This window comes from Heptranchias perlo, chromosome 38 (genome assembly GCF_035084215.1).
Source record: "Heptranchias perlo isolate sHepPer1 chromosome 38, sHepPer1.hap1, whole genome shotgun sequence".
Taxonomy (NCBI): domain Eukaryota; kingdom Metazoa; phylum Chordata; class Chondrichthyes; order Hexanchiformes; family Hexanchidae; genus Heptranchias; species Heptranchias perlo.
In genome coordinates, this window is record NC_090362.1 from 8,113,735 (window position 1) to 8,134,973 (window position 21,239).

A 21,239-nucleotide genomic window follows, 5' to 3' on the forward strand; every position below is an offset into this window, starting at 1 on the left:
AGAGGCTGGGTATTCTGCAGCGAGTGACCCACCTCCTGACTCCCCAAAGCCTTTCCATCATCTACAAGGCACAAGTCAGGAGTGTGATGGAATACTCCCCACTTGCTTGGATGAGTGCAACTCCAACAACACTCAAGAAGCTCGACACCATCCAGGACAAAGCAGCCCGCTTGATTGGCACCCCATCCACCACATTAAACATTCACTCCCTCCACCAGTGTACAAGGCGCACTGCAGCAACTCGCTAAGGCTTCTTCGACAGCACTTCCCAAACCTGCGACCTCTACCACCTAGAAGGACAAGGGCAGCAGGTGCATGGGAACACCACCACCTGCACGTTCCCCTCCAAGTCACACACCATCCTGACCTGGAAATATATCGCCGTTCCTTCATCGTCGCTGGGTCATAATCCTGGAACTCCCTACCTAACAGCACCGTGGGAGAACCTTCACCATGCGGACTGCAGCAGTTCAAGAAGGTGGCTCACCACCACCTTCGCAAGGGCCATTAGGGATGGGCAATAAATGCTGGCCTTGCCAGCAACGCCCACATGAATGAATTAAAAAAAAATAGGCTGCGCACTCAATTTGTTCCATCAGATCAGGGTGGCCATTTAAATTACACTGGGGTTCAATGGGCTAACTTCAAAAAAGACAAGATGCATAGGAAGACAAAACTTACAAGTGTAAAGAGACACAGGCAGCACTGACACGAGTGATTAGATGTGTGCTTACAACTCAACCATGCACTTAATGTGGTACTGATCCCAGCCATAAGGCAAAAGACCATTTCTTTCCCCTTCTAAATGTGGATAGAGTAGCACTTTCCTGCTACACTAATGACCACCTAGAAACTTCTTCAAACAAAACTGATCGGCCCAATGAGACGGGAGAGCTCCCCGAATCTGCTAACTCTCTTCAAAATGGGTAAATTAATAGATCGAAGTGACTTTAGCAAGCAATGATTCACACCAATGTGGATACTTCACATCACACACACTCTGCTACTTTAATCATTGTACAAAATTATTTTTCTTTTAAAAAAAATTGGCCAGGAATTTCCTGGAAACATCTATCGAAACAACAGCATAAGTACAGTGACTTGCGCAGGTTTTTACGCTGATTCCACGAAATTTCAGCCAAATCCCTCTGCTGCTCATTAACGTAGCTCCGCTCCTCCATGCAAAAGTGCAGTTTACGCGAATTTCCTGGATTTACACCAGTTCTGAACGGACTGTAAATTTACCCCTAAACATTTAGGCGCAACAAGACCCAAAGCCATATTCTGGTGTTTCATGGCGATTTTTTTCAGCAATTTTTTTTCAAATTTCCCCTCACTGAGACTTGAAATGTATTTTCTGTATCTTTGAATGCATCTCGATGGCATCAGCAGGATTTGCATTAAAAATCAAAAAACTTCCACAATTGCATTTTCTTAAACATGCTGTGCCAAATGTGCATATAAATGATGGTTTGATGGCTACAAATTTTAATTTTCATGCTTAGGGACTTAGAAAAGGAATATGGTATAAGTTGGGCGATTTCCTCGGGTTCTGTGTTTACATTGATTTCCACTTGTTTCACACCGTTTTTTCCTTTCTGCTATTTGCTGGTGAGATATGCGCCGGCAGGAAAAATCAATGTCATTTCGGCGGAACTTGCCAGTTACGCTGTTTCAGGAAATTCACAGCCATTATTTGTAAACTTGATTGACGATAACAGCTGATGGTTCAAATACTGATTTGGATAACCTAGGAACTTAATTTTAATGGTTGCCTAGAGTTATTAAGGCTAGATCCATTTCTAAGGTGCGAGTGATAGGAAATGAGGGCCAGGACATGGGCAGGCTCCAGCTTATCAGCTGCTGGCAGCAGGTAGTAGATAACCACATGGAACACCCGCAGGAGTTTATTTGGCAGTTTGCACAAGCCATTTACTTGTGCGCAGCAGTAGCTTGCCACGGTCAATCTCTCAGTTAGGTTACTCGCGGGAATAGAGTCAAATTATTATTGTCTGAACACATCCCACAAACTGCTGCTCATCAAAAAATCCCATTCCTCTCAGTCACTGCTGCTCTCCAACTAGTATAAGTGGCTACTGGACTTACATGTGCCCTAATTTATTTAGCAGTTAAACACTAGGAATCCCACCTAGAAGATTAAAAGTTTCAACCCAAGAGCTGACCTTCTCTAGGAGCCCACTGACTCATACCAAAGACTCTGCGAGCTCTTGTTCTGCCTACATCTGCACTCTGTTTCAAGGAACATTTTCTTTATATTTGTTCTCGGGTTGCAGGCCACACTGGCAAGGCCACGTTTATTGCCCATCATTAATGAGGGCGTTGAGTCAACCGTGTAGGGTGGGACTGGAGTCGCATGTAGGCCGGGCTGCTTGGGGTCCCTGAAGGACATTTGTTTTTACAACAATCCGGCAGCTTTCATGGTTTTATCTCGTGGCAGCACATAAATGACCAGATTTTACTGAATTCAATTCCCAACTTGCAGTGGTGGGACTTGATCTCAACCTCTGAATTGCTAGTCCAGTACCATAACCACTAGGCTACCATAGCCGATGGGTCCAGTGCTATCCTGCAAGATGCACCATCATCCAGTCACAAACCAATACTGAGTTTTCTGCAAAGAAGCTCTTGGAGACTAGATTGTCTCTCAGTCTTGGTGGAAGGAGGACACACCATTCAGACCCTGCCCCCGTCCAGCATGATGGGAGAAAATGGGACATGGAAACATTTCCCCATCAGACTCAAGTCTGCCAATTCTCAGCTTCACGTTTGGCATCTCTACTGTCCCTGCTACTGACTCGAGTCGAGACCAACGTGGGCATCGGCTGTTGGCACGATGAATAGTCGGAGGTTGTAATAGGTATACCTAGGAAGATGCTTGCTGTCAGCCAACCCATATCTGCGGTGCCAAGTTGAAGATCACACCGGGCAGTGGGAAGCAGGAATGATACGCACAGAATTTCAATAGCATCGCTGGCATTCGCCCACCCGCAGATAACCAAGAGCGCCATGTGGAATCTCCCAAAACCTGGAAAAACACAGAATGCACAGAACATAAAATGAAGCTTTCCAGCAGCAATAAAGTATAACGTACAGAGAAAAACCACACTATTGCAACACTTAAGAATTATTGCAACTCTTAGAATTCAGATCCCTGGAGTACAACTTGCATTGAAACATTCCAGAGCATTGTGCTCTGCAGTGATATCAGTGCTGCCTTTATGGTCAAGGGTTTTACTTTGGAATACTTCAGATTTCCAATGAACTTGGGCTTTACAACAACTTGCATATATATGGCACCTTTAACATAGTAAAATGTCCCAAGGCACTTCACAGGAGCATAATCAGACGCAAATTGACACTGAGCCAAAGAAGGAGACATTAGGACAGGTGACCCAATTGGTCAGAGGTAGGTTTGAAGGAGCGTCTTAAAAGGAGGAGAGAGAGGCAGAGAGGTTTAGGGAGGGGTTTCCAGAACTTGGGGCCTAGAGAGCTGAAGACACCACCACCACCAAAGGTGAGGCAAAGGAAGTGGGGGATGAACAAAAGGCCAGAGTTGGAAAACGCAGAGATCTCAGAGGGTTGTAGGACTGGAGAAGGTTACAGAGATAGGGAGGGGCAAGGCCATGGAGGGATTTGAACATGAGGATGAGTATTTTAAAATGGAGGCATTCGGGGACTGAGTGTCAATGTAGATCGGTAAGCACGGGGACTTGGTGCAACTTAGGATATGGGCAGCAGTTTTAAAGTTGCTTAACTTTATGGAGGGTGGAGGAGAGGAGACCGACCGACCTCGGGAGCATTGGAATAGTCAAGTATGGAAGTAACAAAACCATGGATGAGGGTTTCAGCAGCAGATGGGCTAAGTCAGCTGGAAAGACGGGCAATGCCATGGAGGTGGATGTAGGCAGTCTTGGTGTTGGAGAGGATATAGGGGCGGAAGCTCAGCTCAGGGTTAAATAGCATACCATGGTTGCGAACAGTTTGGTTCAGCCAGAGACAAGGGCCAGGGAGGGGGGTGAGGTCGGTGGCTAGGGAACGGAGTTTGCGGCGGGGGCTGAAGACAATGGCTTCGTTCTTCGATGCTTAGTGAGGTGATGTGATGTAGCGGAGAGAAAGATTGAGTAAGAGGCCTGCAAATGCATGCTGAAGATTCAAAGCATTTTCAGTGATTTGTGCTGTTGCAAACAGCTTTACAGATCAGTGATCAGATAAACACTGGATATCCTATTAGAGCACCAGCTACTGGCATTAAGGAGAACCATGACAGGGAAACCATCACCCACTGCTTGTGGGCATTTTAACATGAGAATCTCCACAGGAATGTTTACATAGGATTTCTCAATGGAATGTGCAACCCACATCCATACGATTCTGTATTCTTTCTTGGATTGATAGCTTCGGTCTAACAGAGTGCTCATGCAAAAAGAAAGACTGTCACGATATTCCAAAGCACTTTACAGCTAATTAAGTACTTTTGAAGTGTATTCACTGTTGTAATGTAGGAAACGCAGCAGCCAATTTGTGCACAGCAAGCTCCCACAAACAGCAATGTGATAACGACCAGATAATCTGTTTTTAGAGATGTTGATTAAGGGATAAATATTGGCCAGAACACCGGGAAGAACTCCCCTGCTCTTCTTTGAAATAGTGGCCATGGGGTCTTCTATGTCCATCTGAGAGGGCAGATGAGGTTACGGTTTAACGTCTCATCCGAAAGATGGCACCTCCGACAGTACAGCACTTAGCCTAGATTTTGTGCTCAAGTCTCTGGAGTGGGACTTGAACCCACAGCCTTCTGACCCAGAGGCGACTGAGCCACAGCTGATGCATCAATACACCAGTGGTTTGTGCAATTTCCCCACATCCTGAGTACCTCGTCTCATCCGAAGGCGATGCTAAACTTAAGTGAAACCATTTTGCCACAGTGAGCAAAAGAGAGAGAGAGAGAGAGAGAGAGAGAGAGAGAGAAAAATATTACAACAGAGCCAGTATTGTTTTTTAAAAAACACAAAGGATTACAGGAACAAATTTTACCTGCTTCTTCGACTGCTTCTTCAAAGGTGAATGCGACATGGTGACTCTCCCTTCCAACAGACTTGCCAGCTTTTTTCTGTTCAAAAATAACTTCGTCTGCAAGAGAAGTCGTCATTTTGTTACCGGGCAGATTGGTTCAAAGCAGCTACTCTGAGTGGAGATAAAGCAAGGAGGGCTGGAGGAGCTCTACAATAATCTGAAGTTGGCACGAAACTCCGATTTACGGATATCGAATTGTTAACATTCCTCAATGGATCAGGAAGGACCCACAAACAACACAGCTGTTTCGAGAAACGGACGGTTACCAAGCACATATGTATACATATACTGCTTTCAGTTAACAAGAAAATCCGTTTTTTTCCTTCAGAGAGACAGGACTAAATATTCCAGGAGGACCCTCTGACAAACAAACCCAATTCGAAGTTGGCAAGTTTAAAAAAAAACGTTTAAAAATTTGAAGAAAGAACCTCATTGTTACTAAGAGAAATGTTCTGCTCGGAGATAAACAGCAGGATAGAGGCACTGAGTGTCGCAAGTGGGGCTTAAAAGAAAAACTGAACTAAGTCACATGCCCAAACCATTTGACAGTGAAATTTTTATTTGGGCCGGAGCTAGGATCACTAGGAACAGGAGTAGGCCATTTAGTCCCTCGAGCCTGTTGCGTCATTCAATGAGATCATGGCTGATCAGTGACCTAACTCCATGTACCTGCCTTAGCCCCATAATCCCTTAATACCTTTGTTTAACAAAAATCTATCAATCTCAGATTTAAAATTAACAATTGAGCTAGCATCAACTGCCGTTTGTGGAAGAGAGTTCCAAACTTCCACCACCCTTTGCATGTAGATAGTGTTTCCCAACTTCACTCCTGAAAGTCCTGGCTCTAATTTTTAGGCTATGTCCCCTAGTCCAAGACTCCCCAACCAGAGGAAATAGTTTCTCTCTATCTACCCTATCAGTTCCCCTTAATATCTTGAAAACTCCGATTAAATCACTCCTTAATCTTCTTAATAGTCCAGGGAATACAACGCTGGCTTGTGTAATCTCGCCTTGTAATTTAACCCTTGAAGTCCAGGTATCATTCTGATAAATCTACCCAGCACTCCCTCTAAGGCTAATATATCTTCCCTACGGTGCAGTGCCCAGAACTGAACACAGTACTCCAGGTGTGGTCTAACTAGGGCTTTGTATAGCTGTAGCATAACTTCTACCCCCTTGTATTCTAGTCCTCTAGATATAAAGGCCAGCATTCCATTAGCCTTCTGATTATTTCCTGTACTTATCCATGACATTTTAATGATGCATGTACATGGACCCCTAAGTCTCTTTGGGCCTCCACTGTTTCGAGGTTTTCACCATTTAGAAAGTACGTTGATCTATCCTTTTTAGGGCCAAAGTGACTTCACACTTGCCTACATTGAAATCCTTTTGCCACAGTTTTGCCCATTCACTTAATCTATTAATAACAATGCTGCCTATCTTTGTGTCATTGGCAAACTTGGATATGTGGCTCTCTACCCAGTCATCTAAGTCGTTAATAAATACAGTGAATAGTTGAGGCCCCAACACAGATCCTGTGTGACAGCACTAATCACACCTTGCCAATTTGAGTACCTGCCCATTATCCCTGCTCTCTGTCTCCTGCCGCACAGCCAATTTCCTAACCAGATCAATTATTTGCCCTCATTTCCATGAGCTTCAACTTTAGCTAACAGTCTCTTACGAGGGACTTTACTGAATGCCTTCTGGAAGTCCATATAAACAACATCCATAGACGTTCCCCTGCCATAGACATTAGCCAACTATTCAAAAAATTCAATCAGGTTCGTCAGGCATGAACTACCCTTTACAAATCCATGCTGGCTCTCTCTGATCAGCTGAAAATTTTCAAGGTGTTCAGTCACTCTATCCTTAATTATAGACTCTTGTTATTTCCCAACAACAGATGTTAGGCTAATTGGTCTATAATTGCCTGGTTTCCCTCTCTCACCTTTCTTAAATAGCAGAGTGACGTGCAATTTTCCAATCTAAAGGAACAGTTCCTGAATCGAGAGAACTTTGAAAGATTATAGTTAGGGCATCTGCAATGTTCTCAACTACTTCCTTTAAAACCCTGGGATGGAAACCATCTGGTCCTGGGGATTTGTCACTCTTTAGTGCCATTATTTTCTTTATTACTGTTAATTTGCTTACATTAATTATGGTGAGTCCCCGTCCCTGAGTCAAAATTAGTTTCCTTGGGGTAGAGCCGGTGCAGGCTCGATGGGCCGAATGGCCTCCTTCTGTCCTGTAACCATTCTACGAATATTAAATCTAATATGGCCCCCTTGTTGGTTCTAGGACATACTGTTGCAGAAAGCTGTCTTAAACACACTAGAAATTTGTTACCTTTCTGACATAAGCTCGTCTGCTTATCCCAATTTATATGAAAGTTAAAATCCCCCATTAAAACCACTCTGCCTTTGCTACATGCTTGTCTAACCTCTGCACTTATACATTTTACCAATTCACAGCTGCTACGAGGGGGCCTCTGCACAATTCCCACTACAGTCTTAAATTTTTCTCTATTTCTTAATTCTACCGATAGTTGCCATTGCCTGCATACTTCTCGTTATATCCTCTCGTCATTGAAGTAATTTCATCCTTAATCACTAAGGCTACTCCACCCTCTCTACCAGTTTCCTTTCCTTTAGACCTTATAATCAGGTATATTCAAATCCCAGCCCTGACCATCTTGCAGCCATGTCTCAGTAATGGCCACCATGTCGTACCCTCTAGGTTCAATTTGCACCTGCAATTCATTCAATTTGTTCCTTATACTCCGTGCGTTTGTATAAAGAACGCTTATTTGGGTCACAAACCCTATCCTGTTCTTCTGCTCGAACGTTGTTTTTCTCTCATTTCTTATTTCCCTCTCCTGATTTAAATACTTTACATCTTTTAGTTTTACCATTACCTGTAGTGCCTAAAGCATAATGTGTGATTATTACTCTACTCTCTTCCTTTTCGTTTGTTTTAGAATTATTATTTATACTACCTTTTCCACCTGAGCCCAACCCTCCTCCTTCCCCCTTCCCCCCCCCCACCAATTTGCACATGGCTCGGGTAATAATCCTGAGATTATAACCCCCGAGGTCCTGTTTTTTTTTAAATTTAGCTCCTAGCTCCTGGTACTCTCTGGATAGGATCTCTTGCCTACACTTTCCTATGTTGTTGGTCCCATCATGGACCACAACGACTGGATCTTACCCCTCCATCTCCAATATCCTTTCACACCAGTTCCTCCTGTTCCTCTTCCTCCTCCTGTTCCTCTCCCCCCCCCCCCTCCTCCTCCCCTCCTCCCCCCCCCCCCTCCCTCCCTCCTCCCCCCCCCTCCTCCCCCCCCCTCCCCTCCTCCCCCCCTCCCCCCTCCTCCCCCTCCCCCCTCCTCCCCCTCCCCCCTCCTCCTCCTCCCCCCTCCTCCTCCCCTCCTCCCCCTCCCCTCCTCCCCCTCCCCCCTCCTCCTCCTCCCCCTCCCCCCCCTCCCCCCCTCCCCTCCCCTCCTCCCCCTCCCCTCCTCCCCCTCCCCCTCCCCCTCCTCCTCCCCCCCCTCCTCCCCCCCTCCCACCTTCCCCACAGGTAGTAAGTACATTGTACCTGTTGGATAGGATCAGTTTCTGCAGATCCTCGTTCTCTATCTTACCTGGGTTCCCCATACTCTGTACACTATCGGTCACACCTACCCCCTTCTGATCCTGTATCTCTCTATGAGGTGTGACCCAGGTCTGGAACAAACTGTCCAGATACTCCTCCCCACTCCTTTATGTGTTGGAGTGTCTCCAACTCGCACTCCAGCTCAATACTGCAGTTCAGTCACACAACCTGCTCTGCCATATCTTAGTCTATATTTATTTATAGATAATTACTTCTTAGTTTGTTTAGCTTTTTTAAAAAAAAATTTAGCACCTCCTTCCCCCTCTACATCTAATTCCGACCAAATTCTCAGATTCTTACTCTGTTCACTCTGTGCTTCAGCTCTGGTGTATTTACATTAAAAATTCAAGTGTCTTTACATGCACAATACCTTTGCTGTAGGCTTTGGGAGACCAACACCATAATGGCCCCAGTATGTGGCTCTCCCATGTTCATATGTTCCTCTTGTTCTCCCCATCGACCTGCTGGGAGGCCAATTTGAAAAGCAGAGAGCCAGTCTACTAAATAGGCCTTCAGTGGGCCTTTAGAGAATAGGAGCAGAGAACAGTACAGAGTATTCTTCAATTTTAAATACCAATTTTCTTTCATTTTGAAAACAACTATACAGAGAAAAATAGTCACGAGCTTCCGAGCAGAAGCTGAACTGGTCCAATGCGACAGAAATGCTGCAATACTGCATGAGAATACAAGCTCACCAACCGGCCGAACTGGCTCAGGCTAGCTCGGGGGGGGTCAAGGTTGCAGCAGCAAAACTAGAGACCTACCAAAAAAGCGGGTGTCCACTGCTGTCGGCTGAACCGAGACTGGCAAGTTTATACTTGGTAATGTCGTTGACTATGCAGTGGATTAAGAACATAAGAAATAGGAGCAGGAGTAAATATGGCCCCTTGAGCCTGCTCCGCCATTCAACAAGATCATGGCTGATCTTCCACCTCAACTCCACTTTCCCACCCTATCCCCATATTCCTTGATTCCCTTAAAGTCCAAATATCCATCGATCTCAGTCTTTAATATACTCAAAGATTGAGCATCCACAGCCCTCCTGAAGTTGAGAATTCCAAAGATTCACAGCCCTCCGAGTAAAGAATTTTTTCCTCATCTCGGTCCTAAATGGCCAACCCCTTATCTTGAGACTATGACCCCTAGTTCTAGACTCTCCAGCCATGGGAAACAGCCTCTCAGTATCTACCCTGTCAAGCCCTCATGCAAAGATTCTTCCAATACTCTGTACGTTTAGTTAACCTCAGGAAGGAAATATTGGCCTTGGAGAGGGTGCAGCGCAGATTCACCAGTATGATACCGGGGCTTAGAAGGTTAAATTATGAGGACAGATCGCATTAGGCTTGTATTACCTTGGGTATACAAGATGAAGGGATGATCTAATTGAGGTGTTTAAGATGTTTAAAAGAATTGATAGGGTAGATAGAGAGAAACTATTTCCTCCGGTGGGAGAGTCCAGAACAAGGGGGCATAACCTTATAATTAGAGCTAGGCTGTTTAGGGGTGATGTCAGGAAGCACTTCTTCACACAAAGGGTAGTGGAAATCTGGAACAAGCTGTTGAGGTTGGGGTCAATTGAAAATTTAAAAACCGAGATTGATAGATTTTTGTTAAGTCAGGGTATTAAGGGTTACAGAACCAAGGCGGATAAATGGAGTTAAGATCAGCCATGATCTAATCTGAATGGCGCACTCCTGTTCCTATGTTCTTAACAGTGATCTGGGAGAAAAGTTAAAACGCTAAGGGACCATGTGGAATTGAAAATGAGGTTTAAGAGTAAACCACTTGGCAGGTGTTATCAAGGGAGGGGAATAACAATACTTCCTCCCACATCAGACATCTTGTCTGTGCTCCCAAAGTGAAGCTGTGGTTCCAGATAGCCTCAAAAGACTGAAAACTAACAAATTCCCAAGGACAGATGAACTCTACCCCAGGATAGAGAGACAAGGAAGGAGATTTGTGAAGCACAGACAGCCATCATGAGGGAGTCAGTGAACACTGGGGAGATTCCAACAGACTGGAAACAGGCAAATGTACTTGCCGCATTCAGGTAGGGAGACATAACTACAGAGCTACTAATCTGACCTTCATAATCGGAAAATAATCAAAAGCGAAACAGAAGAGCATCTGTATTTTAACCTTCAATGTGACTTCAGAAGGGGCAGATCTTGTCTCACTAACGTCATAAAGGAGATAATATCCCATGGTGACATATCCCATACAACATAGTCAAACTTCCAAAAGACCTTTGATAAGTACAAGAACCTCCTTAATAGACTTCACTCTTTTCGACCTCAAGTGTGCTCAATGGCTGCACTCTTGGCTACCTCGTCTTCATTATTTGCTACCCGTCCTGTAGACATGGGATCAGTTTCCACATACATGCTAACGACACCCAGCTTTGCTTCCTGACAGCTGTCTGTCCGACATCAAGACCTGGGTCAGCCAAAACTTTCACCAGCTAAAAGTCATCAAAACTGAAGCCGACTACTTCTCAACTAGTGGTTCCTTTGATCACGAATGCTTCCACCCTCAAATTCCCTCCCTCGGCACACCTCTGTTTTGTCACCTCCCTCCCAAAAGCCTAAGACTCTTCTTTCTCATGATGGTTTTGCCACCCCCCCTGCAATCCAATCCTTGCTTTTCCTTTCTGCCTCCTGCTTGGTGCCCACTCTTTGCCTGCTGCCCTATAAAGCATGTTATGATATCTCTCTGCAGCTGAGGATCACCATAGAAATCCAGGTTGTTATTGCAAGTTGGTGGGTTAGTAATGGGCCAAAGGGAAGGAAGCCGAGGGTAGTTATGAAGGGAGCTCCACTGAAATGAGGAAAGTACTGAGGGAACGCACCAGGGATTCATGCTGGGATACCTCCTGTTTATGAGATACATAAAGGATATGGGATACATAAAGGACCTGGATTTTTCAGTCTCAGTGCAAGGTAATTAAATTCACAGGTGACGCCAAGATTGGGGAGAAGGAGGGGAAACAAATTGTAGACTTACAGGTGACAGCTAAGATCTTACAAAGAGAACTCAACAAGGCCGATCAGTGGCAGATAAAATTCAGCACATCAAATGCAAAGTACTGCAAACTGAAAGTAAAAAAAATAGGAGTCACGTGTGCTCCACGAGTGGAGCAGAACTTGCCATGGGGGAATTTGAAAGAAACCTGTGTGTTATTTTACTTATCATTTGCAAACAGAGTGATGCAACAATGAAGCAACCACAGTTCTGGGAAGCAACCACATTTTGGGCTATAATTGCCAAATTAGTGCAGCTGAAATCGTCAGAAGTCATGCTGAAGAAGTATGGTGTCCTGGTCAGACTGCTCCTGTCATAATCCTCATAGTTCTGATAACTAAAACTTAAGGGGGCCATCCAGACTCTAGAGGAGGTACAGAGTAAAACAACAAGGATGGTCCCCAGTGTTGGAATGACGAGCCATAAGGAATGACTGGATAACCAGGGCTAGTCGGCCTCATAAAAGAGATGCTTCAGAGGGGACCTTATAAAGGTTTACAGGATACTTAACAGGATTTTCAGATATGCCAGGGCAGCTGGACAAGAGGGTACAGGTGCAGGACTATGAACAAGAGACATCTGGAAGTATCTCTTACAGCAGCAGGTATGTGTTGTCGGGATGGGCACTAGACTCAAGGAACAGCTGGCTGCTGTAAAGGGAAGATGGTAAGGTTAGCATTCTGGAAGGATGATTTTTTTTTCCCTACACAAAGTAATGAACTGAACTCTGAACTGGTCAATTGCACCTATTTCTCACTTCCTGTTTTGTGGTTCTTAGGGTCCCTGAACCATAAACAAGACTTTAGCTACTACAAGTCAATCTCCAGTGGCATTGCTCGGGGGCAGAGTCAAAACCAAGTGCAGTCATCCAGTTGAGCAGGGTTAGAGGCTGGAGGAGGAAGAGAGAGAAAAGAAAGAAAGAACTTGCATTTCTAGAGTGACTTTCATGACCTCAGGATTTCCCAAAGTTCTTTACAGCCAATTAAGTACTTCTGAAGTGTAGTCACCGTTTTAATATAGAAAACACGGCAGCCAATTTACACACAGCAAGGTCCCACAATCAGCAACGTGATAATGATCAGATAATCTGATTTAGTGATGTTGGTTAAGGAATAAATATTGGCCAGGGCACCGGGGAGAACTCGCCTTGCTCTTCTTCAAAATAGTGCCATGGGATCTTTTACGTCTAACTGAAAGGGCAGACGGGGCCCCAGTTTAACGTCTCATCCGAAAGACGGCACCTCTGACAGTGCAGCACTCCCTCAGTACTGCACTGGAGTGTCAGCCTAGATCATGTGCTTAAACATAAATACTGTGGCTAGGTATTCTGTGGCGAGTGACTCACCTCCTGACTACCCAAAGCCTTTCCACCATCTACAAGGCACAGGTCAGGAGTGTGATGGAATACTCTCTACTTGCTTGGACGAATGCAGCTCCAACAACACTCAAGAAGCTCGACACCATCCAGGACAAAGCAGCCCGCTTGATTGGCATCCCATCCACCACCCTAAACATTCACTCCCTTCACCACTGGCGCACAGTGGCTGCAGTGTGTACCATCCACAGGATGCGCTGCAGCAACTCGCCAAGGCTTCTTCGACAGCACCTCCCAAACCCACGACCTCTACCACCTAGAAGGACAAGGGCAGCAGGCACATGGGAACAACACCACCTGCACGTTCCCCTCCAAGTCACACACCATCCCGACTTGGAAATATATCGCCGTTCCTTCATCGTCGCTGGGTCAAAATCCGGGAACTCCCTTCCTAACAGCACTGTGGCAGAACCTTCACTACACGGACTGCAGCGGTTCAAGAAGGCGGCTCGTCACCACCTTCTCAGGGCAATTAGGGATGGGCAATAAATGCTGGCCTTGCCAATGACGCCCACATCCCATGAATGAATTAAAAAAAAGTCTCTGGGGTGGGAACTGAACCCACAACTTCCTGACTCAGAGGTGAGAGTGCTACCCACTGAGCCACGGTAAAGGCAGGAAAAGGATGCCAGAGATGAATTAGAGATCCAGCAAAGGGACGCAAAGAGAATTAAAGGCCACCAGAGCAGGACTGGAGCCCAAAGGGAACAAATGCACTGCTGCAACCAGGGACACCAGTGCAGTGATCCCAGCCAGAGAGTGTAGGGAGGGGGAGTAAAGAGGAGTTCTCTGTTTTTGGTGCTGTCATTGTTGGATGAGTCCCAACTATTGTACATTCTGCAAAATTTCAGGGGTGTAAAATTCACATAATTTGGGGGGGGGGTGGAATTGAGGAGAAAAGTTCTAGAAATGTAGTTTAGTTAGGAACACACCAAACTTAACCACCCTGTGTCTCATTGCAATTAAACAGCGAGGATTTGCAAGCACTGTGCTTTCATTTTTTTGGTGGAGGGAAAAGAAATTATCAGAAAATAATTTTAAATAGATATAGCTTTTTCATTTTAAAAAATCCACAAACTATTTACCTGTCCAGTTACAAACCTGACGTGACCAGGATTCTGGATCACAAGACATTCCCCGCAGCCACAAAGCAATAACCTTAACTCATTAATCACGGAGTCAGGTCAGTACATCATCCTCCACGGTGCTGTTTGCCTCTGGTGAGTCTCAGCATGTCTCCAGTGCCTGTCTGATGGAACAGGCAGGCTGGCACTCGCACAGAAGTCATGTGAATCGCAGAAGGCAGCCTCCCTAGTGTCCCTGCCAGGAGCTTCAACCACAATAATGAATTAATGTGGCCTATTCAAAAAGAAGCAGGGAGCTATCGCGAGTTCCCTGGCCAATATTTATCCCTCAACCAACGTCACCAAAACAGATTATATGGTCATTTATATCACTGCTTTGTGGTACCTTGCTGTGCACAAAATGGCTGCTGAATTTTCGTACATTACAACAGTGACTACACCTGAAAAATGCTTCATTGGCTGTGAAGCGCTTTGGGACATCCGAGAGGTTGTGAAAGGCGCTATATAAATGCAAGTTCTTTCTTTTCTTGCAATGGAACGCACGATCCATGTAGGAATTTAACATTTTAAAGATACGCTATGTTGGGGGCGGGGGGTGGGAAGTAGGGCTAAATTACATACAAGTAGCTGGCTAGCATCAAGATAGACTCCAGCCGAAGACGTGGAGTCAGGGCTACAGAGGAAGCAGAATTTGCCACGGGTCAATGCATTGGAGAATCAACTGAGCAGAAATCACATTGCGATTCAACTCACGTGTGTGAAATAACTTGAAATTCAGCATATCTCAGAAGCCTGACTAAAGCAGTTTGAATGATGCTTGTGACACTGACAATACATAATTTCCTATTTTTAAGCAAGCGTTCTTGTTAATGGAGGAAGTAGAGTTAGTTGGAACATAGGAGATTCCCTGCAGTACAGGCTGAGGAGCCGGGAGATAGCAAACTGAGTTGCCATCACTGACAGTGTAAAAACTTTACATAGGCAACTTCCATTATACAGGTGGACATATCATTTACAAATGGAAACGGTGACACAAAAGTGCAACAAAAACATGACAATAGGTAGTAAGATTTTGTGGATAGGCGCAGGACAGATTTTTTTTTCATTCATGGGATGTGGGTGTCGCTGGCAAGGCTGACATTTATTGCCCATCCCTAATTGCCCTCGAGAAGGTGGTGGTGAGCCGCCTTCTTGAACCGCTGCAGTCCATATGATGAAGGTTCTCCCACAGTGCTGTTAGGAAGGGAGTTCCAGGATTTTGACCCAGCAACAATGAAGGAACGGCGATATATTTTCAAGTCAGGATGGTGTGTGATTTGGAGGGGAACTTATAGGGTTTTTAAATATATTATATAGGTAGTTGGATGAAGTGCTCCTGAGATGGGATGCGTAAAATTACAACTTACACATCAGATACCGCCTTCAGTTAATATCTAACATATACAAGGATATAAGTTAGTGAAATTCTCTAAAAACAAATGACCACAGCAAAATGGGTACGTACAAGTGACAGCATGAAAAAATGCGCACGTTATGCACTCAGCTCACCTCTGCTTCTGGGATGTTCTCCCATTTGCACTCTCACCTGTAACCTCATGTCTCTCACTCTCACATCCTCCACATATTGCAATGCCTGCTGTAAGCCATTTCATGACTACATTTCTAACCAGAGTTGCTCTGCACACACAGTTTTCCACCCCAGCCATAACAAACCTGCTGACAGCAGCCGTTAACATTTGCCACTGGTGGCACTTTGCCTTTCGAGGCAAATGAAACTATCTCACCACATGGTGCCCTTTTTAATTGGAACAGAGGAGGCGGAGGGGAGATTTAATTGAGGTGTATAAAATTATTAGCTTCCGAGATAGAGTGGATAGGGAGAATCTATTTCCCTTAGCAGAGGGGTCAGTGACCAGGGGACATAGATTTAAAGTAATTGGTAGAAGGATTAGAGGGGAGCTGAGGAGAAATGTTTTCACCCAGAGGGTGCCTGGAAGTGTGGTAGAGGCAGAAACCCTCAACTCATTTAAAAAGTTCTTGGATGTGCACTGGAAGTGCCGTAACCTACAGGGCTACAGACCAAGTGCTGGAAAATGGGATTAAGCTGGATAGCTCTTTTTCGGCTGGTACAAACACGATGGGCCGAATGGCCTCCTTCTGTGCCATAACTTTCTATGATTCTATACCTCCAGAGACATGTACGCCACCCATTTACAAATGGGGCAACAATCTCCACCTCTCCCTTACTTTCTTATTCGGGGGAAATTTTCCCAGAGGTTATGAATAATTTGGGTGCAGTCCACTCCACAATGGATTGTACACCGGGACCTTGTCAACCTGGGGGGGATTTTTTTTTAAAAATTCGTTCATGGGATGTGGGCGTCGCTGGCGAGGCCGGCATTTTTATTGCCCATCCCTAATTCCCTTGAGAAGGTGGTGGTGAGCTGCCTTCTTGAACCGCTGCAGTCCGTGTGGTGAAGGTTCTCCCACAGTGCTGTTAGGAAGGGAGTTCCAGGATTTTGACCCAGCGAGTCAAGGAAGGAACGGTGATACATTTCCAAGTCGGGATGGTGTGTGACTTGGAGGGGAACGTGCAGGTGGTGTTGTTCCCATCTACCTGCTGCTCTTGTCCTTCTACGTGGTAGAGGTCACGGGTTTGGGAGGTGCTGTCGAAGAAGCCTTGGCGAGTTGCTACAGTGCATCCTGTGTTTGGTACACACTGCAGCCACTGTCCGCCGGTGGTGAAGGGAGTGCATGTTTAGGGTGGTGGATGGGCTGCCAATCAAGCGGGCTGCTTCGTTCTGAATGGTGTCGAGCTTCTTGAGTGTTGTTGGAGCTGCACTCATCCAGGCAAGTGGAGAGTATTCCATCACACTCCTGACTTGTGCCTTGTAGATGGTGGACAGGCTTTGGGGAGTCAGGAGGTGAGTCACTCGCCGCAGAATACCCAGCCTCTGACCTGCTCTTGTAGCCACAGTATTTATATGGCTGGTCCAGTTAAGTTTCTGGTCAATGGTGACCCCCAGGATGTTGATGGTGGGGGATTCGGCGATGGTAATGCCGTTGAATGTTAAGGGGAGGTGGTTAGACTCTCTCTTGTTGGAGACGGTCATTGCCTGGCACCAATGTTACTTGTCACTTATGAGCCCAAGCCTGGATGTTGTCCAGATCTTACTGCATGCGGGCTTGGACTGCTTCATTATTTGAGGGGTTGCGAATGGAACTGAACACTGTACAATCATCAGCGAACATCCCCATTTCTGACCTTATGATGGAGGGAAGGTCATTGATGAAGCAGCTGAAGATGGTTGGGCCTAGGACACTGCCCTGAGGAACTCCTGCAGCAATGTCTTGGGGCTGAGATGATTGGCCTCCAACAACCACTACCATCGTCCTTTGTGCTAGGTATGACTCCAGCCACTGGAGAGTTTTCCCCCTGATTCCCATTGACTTCAATTTTACTAGGGCTCCTTGGTGCCACACTCGGTCAAATGCTGCCTTGATGTCAAGGGCAGTCACTCTCACCTCACCTCTGGAATTCAGCTCTTTTGTCCATGTTTGGACCAAGGCTGTAATGAAGTCTGGAGCCGAATGGTCCTGGCGGAACCCAAACTGAGCATCGGTGAGCAGGTTATTGGTGAGTAAGTGGCGCTTGATAGCACTGTCGACGATACCTTCCATCACTTTGCTGATGATCGAGAGTAGACTGATGGGGCGGTAACTGGCCAGATTGGATTTGTCCTGCTCTTTGTGGACAGGACATACCTGGGCAATTTTCCACATTGTCGGGTAGATGCCAGTTTCGTAGCTGTACTGGGACAGCTTGGCTAGAGGCGCAGCTAGTTCTGGAGCACAAGTCTTCAGCACTACAGCCGGGATGTTGTCGGGGCCCATAGCCTTTGCTGTATCCAGTGCACTCAGCCGTTTCTTGATATCACATGGAATGAATCGAATTGGCTGAAGACTGGCTTCTGTGATGGTGGGGATATCGGGAGGAGGCTGAGATGGATCATCCACTCGGCATTTCTGGCTGAAGATGGTTGCAAACGCTTCAGACATGTCTTTTGCACTCACGTGCTGGACTCCGCCATCATTGAGGATAGGGATGTGTACAGACCCTTCTCCTCCCGTTAGTTGTTTAATTGTCCACCACCATTCACGACTGGATGTGGCAGGACTGCAGAGCTTTGATCTGATCCGTTGGTTGTGGAATCGCATAGCTCTGTCTATAGCATGTTGCTTCCGCTGTTTAGCATGCACGTAGTCCTGAGTTGTAGGTTCACCAGGTTGGCACCTCATTTTTAGGTACACTTGGTGCTGCTCCTGGCATGCTCTTCTACACTCCTCATTGAACCAGAGTTGATCCCCTGGCTTGTTGGTAATGGTGGAGTGAGGAATATGCCGGGCCATGAGGTTACAGATTGTGCTGGAATACAATTCTGCTGCTGCTGATGGCCCACAGCGCCTCATGGTTGCCCAGTTTTGAGCTGCTAGATCTGTTCTGAATCTATCCCATTTAGCACGGTGGTAGTGGCACACAAGTTGGATGGTATCCTCAGTGCAAAGACAGGACGTCGTCTTCACAAAGACTGTGCGATGATCACTCCTACCAATACTGTCATGGAAGATGCATCTGTGACAGGTAGATTGGTGAGGACGAGGTCAAGTAAGTTTTTCCCTCGTGTTGGTTTGCTCACCACCTGGCAGCTATGTCCTTCAGGACTCAGCCAGCTCGGTCAGTAGTGGTGCTACCGAGCCACTCTTGGCGATGGTCATTGAAGTCCCCCACCCAAAGTACATTCTGTGCCCTTGCTGCCCTCAGTGCTTCCTCCAAGTGGTGTTCAACATGGAGGAGGACTGATTCATCAGCTGAGGGAGGGCGGTAGGTGGCAATCAGCAGGAGTGTTAGGGTGGAGATGTACAGTCAACAACAAAGACAACAAACCCAAATAAAAATATTGTTTGTATCAGAGTGACACTTGGTAGGTCTGTCTCACTACCAACATTTCCCTGACGATGGCAAATGAGAGCTGGGACCATTAGGAAGAGAGGATAGTGAGTTGGTGGAGAGGACGAGGGGGGCGGGGGTAGGGGAGGGGGTTGAAGGACTGAGAGCGGAGGAGGCACAGGAGGGGAGCGGGGGAGAGGGGGTACAGGAGACTGGGGGGGGGGGGCATAGGGACCGGTGACAGGTGGGCAGATGGACCGGGGACCTAGGGGTCCGGGGGCCTCGGGGACCGGAGGGAGGGAGGGCGGTCAGGGGTCACGACCGGAAGGGGGAATCAGGGGCCTCGGGGACCAGGGGGCCCCGGGGACCTCGGGGTCTGGGGGCCTCGGGTGGAGGTTTGGGGGTCTCGGGCACCGGGGGGTCTCGGGCACCGGGGGGTCGCGGGCACCGGGGGGTCTCGGGCACCGGGGGCCATCCCCTTCTCACCCACCCCCCTCTCCCAGTACCTTCGCTCTCCGACTCCTCGGGCCGCAGGAGCGGCTCCCTGTCCCGCGCTGCCATCCTGCCCCTCATCAGGCCGCTTTCCCCGAGTCCCGGGAGCCGGAGCTCTCCAACCGCCCCGCTCGCAACGTCACCACGCCGAGCCCTGAGGGGCGGGGCCGCTCGCCAATGGTCAGAAGGGCGCTGCGCATTACGTCACTGGGAGGGTGGGTGGGGCCATCACATTACCATGGAAACAAGGGACATCGCGCTGGAGGGGAAACAGCAGAGCAATACCCGGGATAATAGGGCAATACCCGGGATAATAGGGCAATACCCAGGATAATAGGGCAATACCCGGGATAATAGGGCAATACCCAGGATAACAGGGCAATACCCGGGATAATAGGGCAATACCCGGGATAATAGGGCAATACCCAGGATAATAGGGCAATACCCGGGATAATAGGGCAATACCCAGGATAATAGGGCAATACCCAGGATAATAGGGCAATACCCAGGATAACAGGGCAATACCCGGGATAATAGGGCAATACCCGGGATAATAGGGCAATACCCAGGATAATAGGGCAATACCCAGGATAATAGGGCAATACCCGGGATAATAGGGCAATACCCAGGATAATAGGGCAATACCCAGGATAACAGGGCAATACCCGGGATAATAGGGCAATACCCGGGATAATAGGGCAATACCCAGGATAATAGGGCAATACCCGGGATAATAGGGCAATACCCGGGATAATAGGGCAATACCCAGGATAATAGGGCAATACCCGGGATAATAGGGCAATACCCAGGATAATAGGGCAATACCCGGGATAATAGGGCAATACCCGGGATAATAGGGCAATACCCGGGATAACAGGGCAATACCCGGGATAATAGGGCAATACCCGGGATAACAGGGCAATACCCGGGATAACAGGGCAATACCCGGGATAATAGGGCAATACCCGGGATAACAGGGCAATACCCGGGATAACAAGAGAGTACCCGGGATAATAGGGCAATACCCGGGATAATAGGGCAATACCCAGGATAATAGGGCAATACCCAGGATAATAGGGCAATACCCGGGATAATAGGGCAATACCCAGGATAACAGGGCAATACCCGGGATAATAGGGCAATACCCGGGATAATAGGGCAATACCCAGGATAATAGGGCAATACCCGGGATAATAGGGCAATACCCAGGATAATAGGGCAATACCCAGGATAATAGGGCAATACCCAGGATAACAGGGCAATACCCGGGATAATAGGGCAATACCCGGGATAATAGGGCAATACCCAGGATAATAGGGCAATACCCAGGATAATAGGGCAATACCCGGGATAATAGGGCAATACCCAGGATAATAGGGCAATACCCAGGATAACAGGGCAATACCCGGGATAATAGGGCAATACCCGGGATAATAGGGCAATACCCAGGATAATAGGGCAATACCCGGGATAATAGGGCAATACCCGGGATAATAGGGCAATACCCAGGATAATAGGGCAATACCCGGGATAATAGGGCAATACCCAGGATAATAGGGCAATACCCGGG

General features: G+C 47.0%; 1 protein-coding gene across 3 annotated transcripts in view; it reads right to left on the reverse strand.

The window, feature by feature from the left end:
- The window catches only part of sv2 (synaptic vesicle glycoprotein 2), a 77,290-nt gene extending 57,482 nt beyond the window's left edge, over positions 1-19,808 (reverse strand). For all 3 annotated transcript variants that reach the window (XM_067973373.1, XM_067973374.1, XM_067973375.1), the window contains exons 1-3: positions 19,684-19,808; positions 5,056-5,151; positions 2,885-3,046 (exon numbers count right to left, since the gene is read on the reverse strand). In XM_067973373.1, coding sequence (XP_067829474.1) covers positions 2,885-3,046; positions 5,056-5,151; positions 19,684-19,750 — 325 coding nt within the window. In that variant the 5' untranslated portion in view covers positions 19,751-19,808. The remainder of the gene's footprint in view (positions 1-2,884; positions 3,047-5,055; positions 5,152-19,683) is intronic.
- Positions 19,809-21,239: the final 1,431 nt, after the last annotated feature.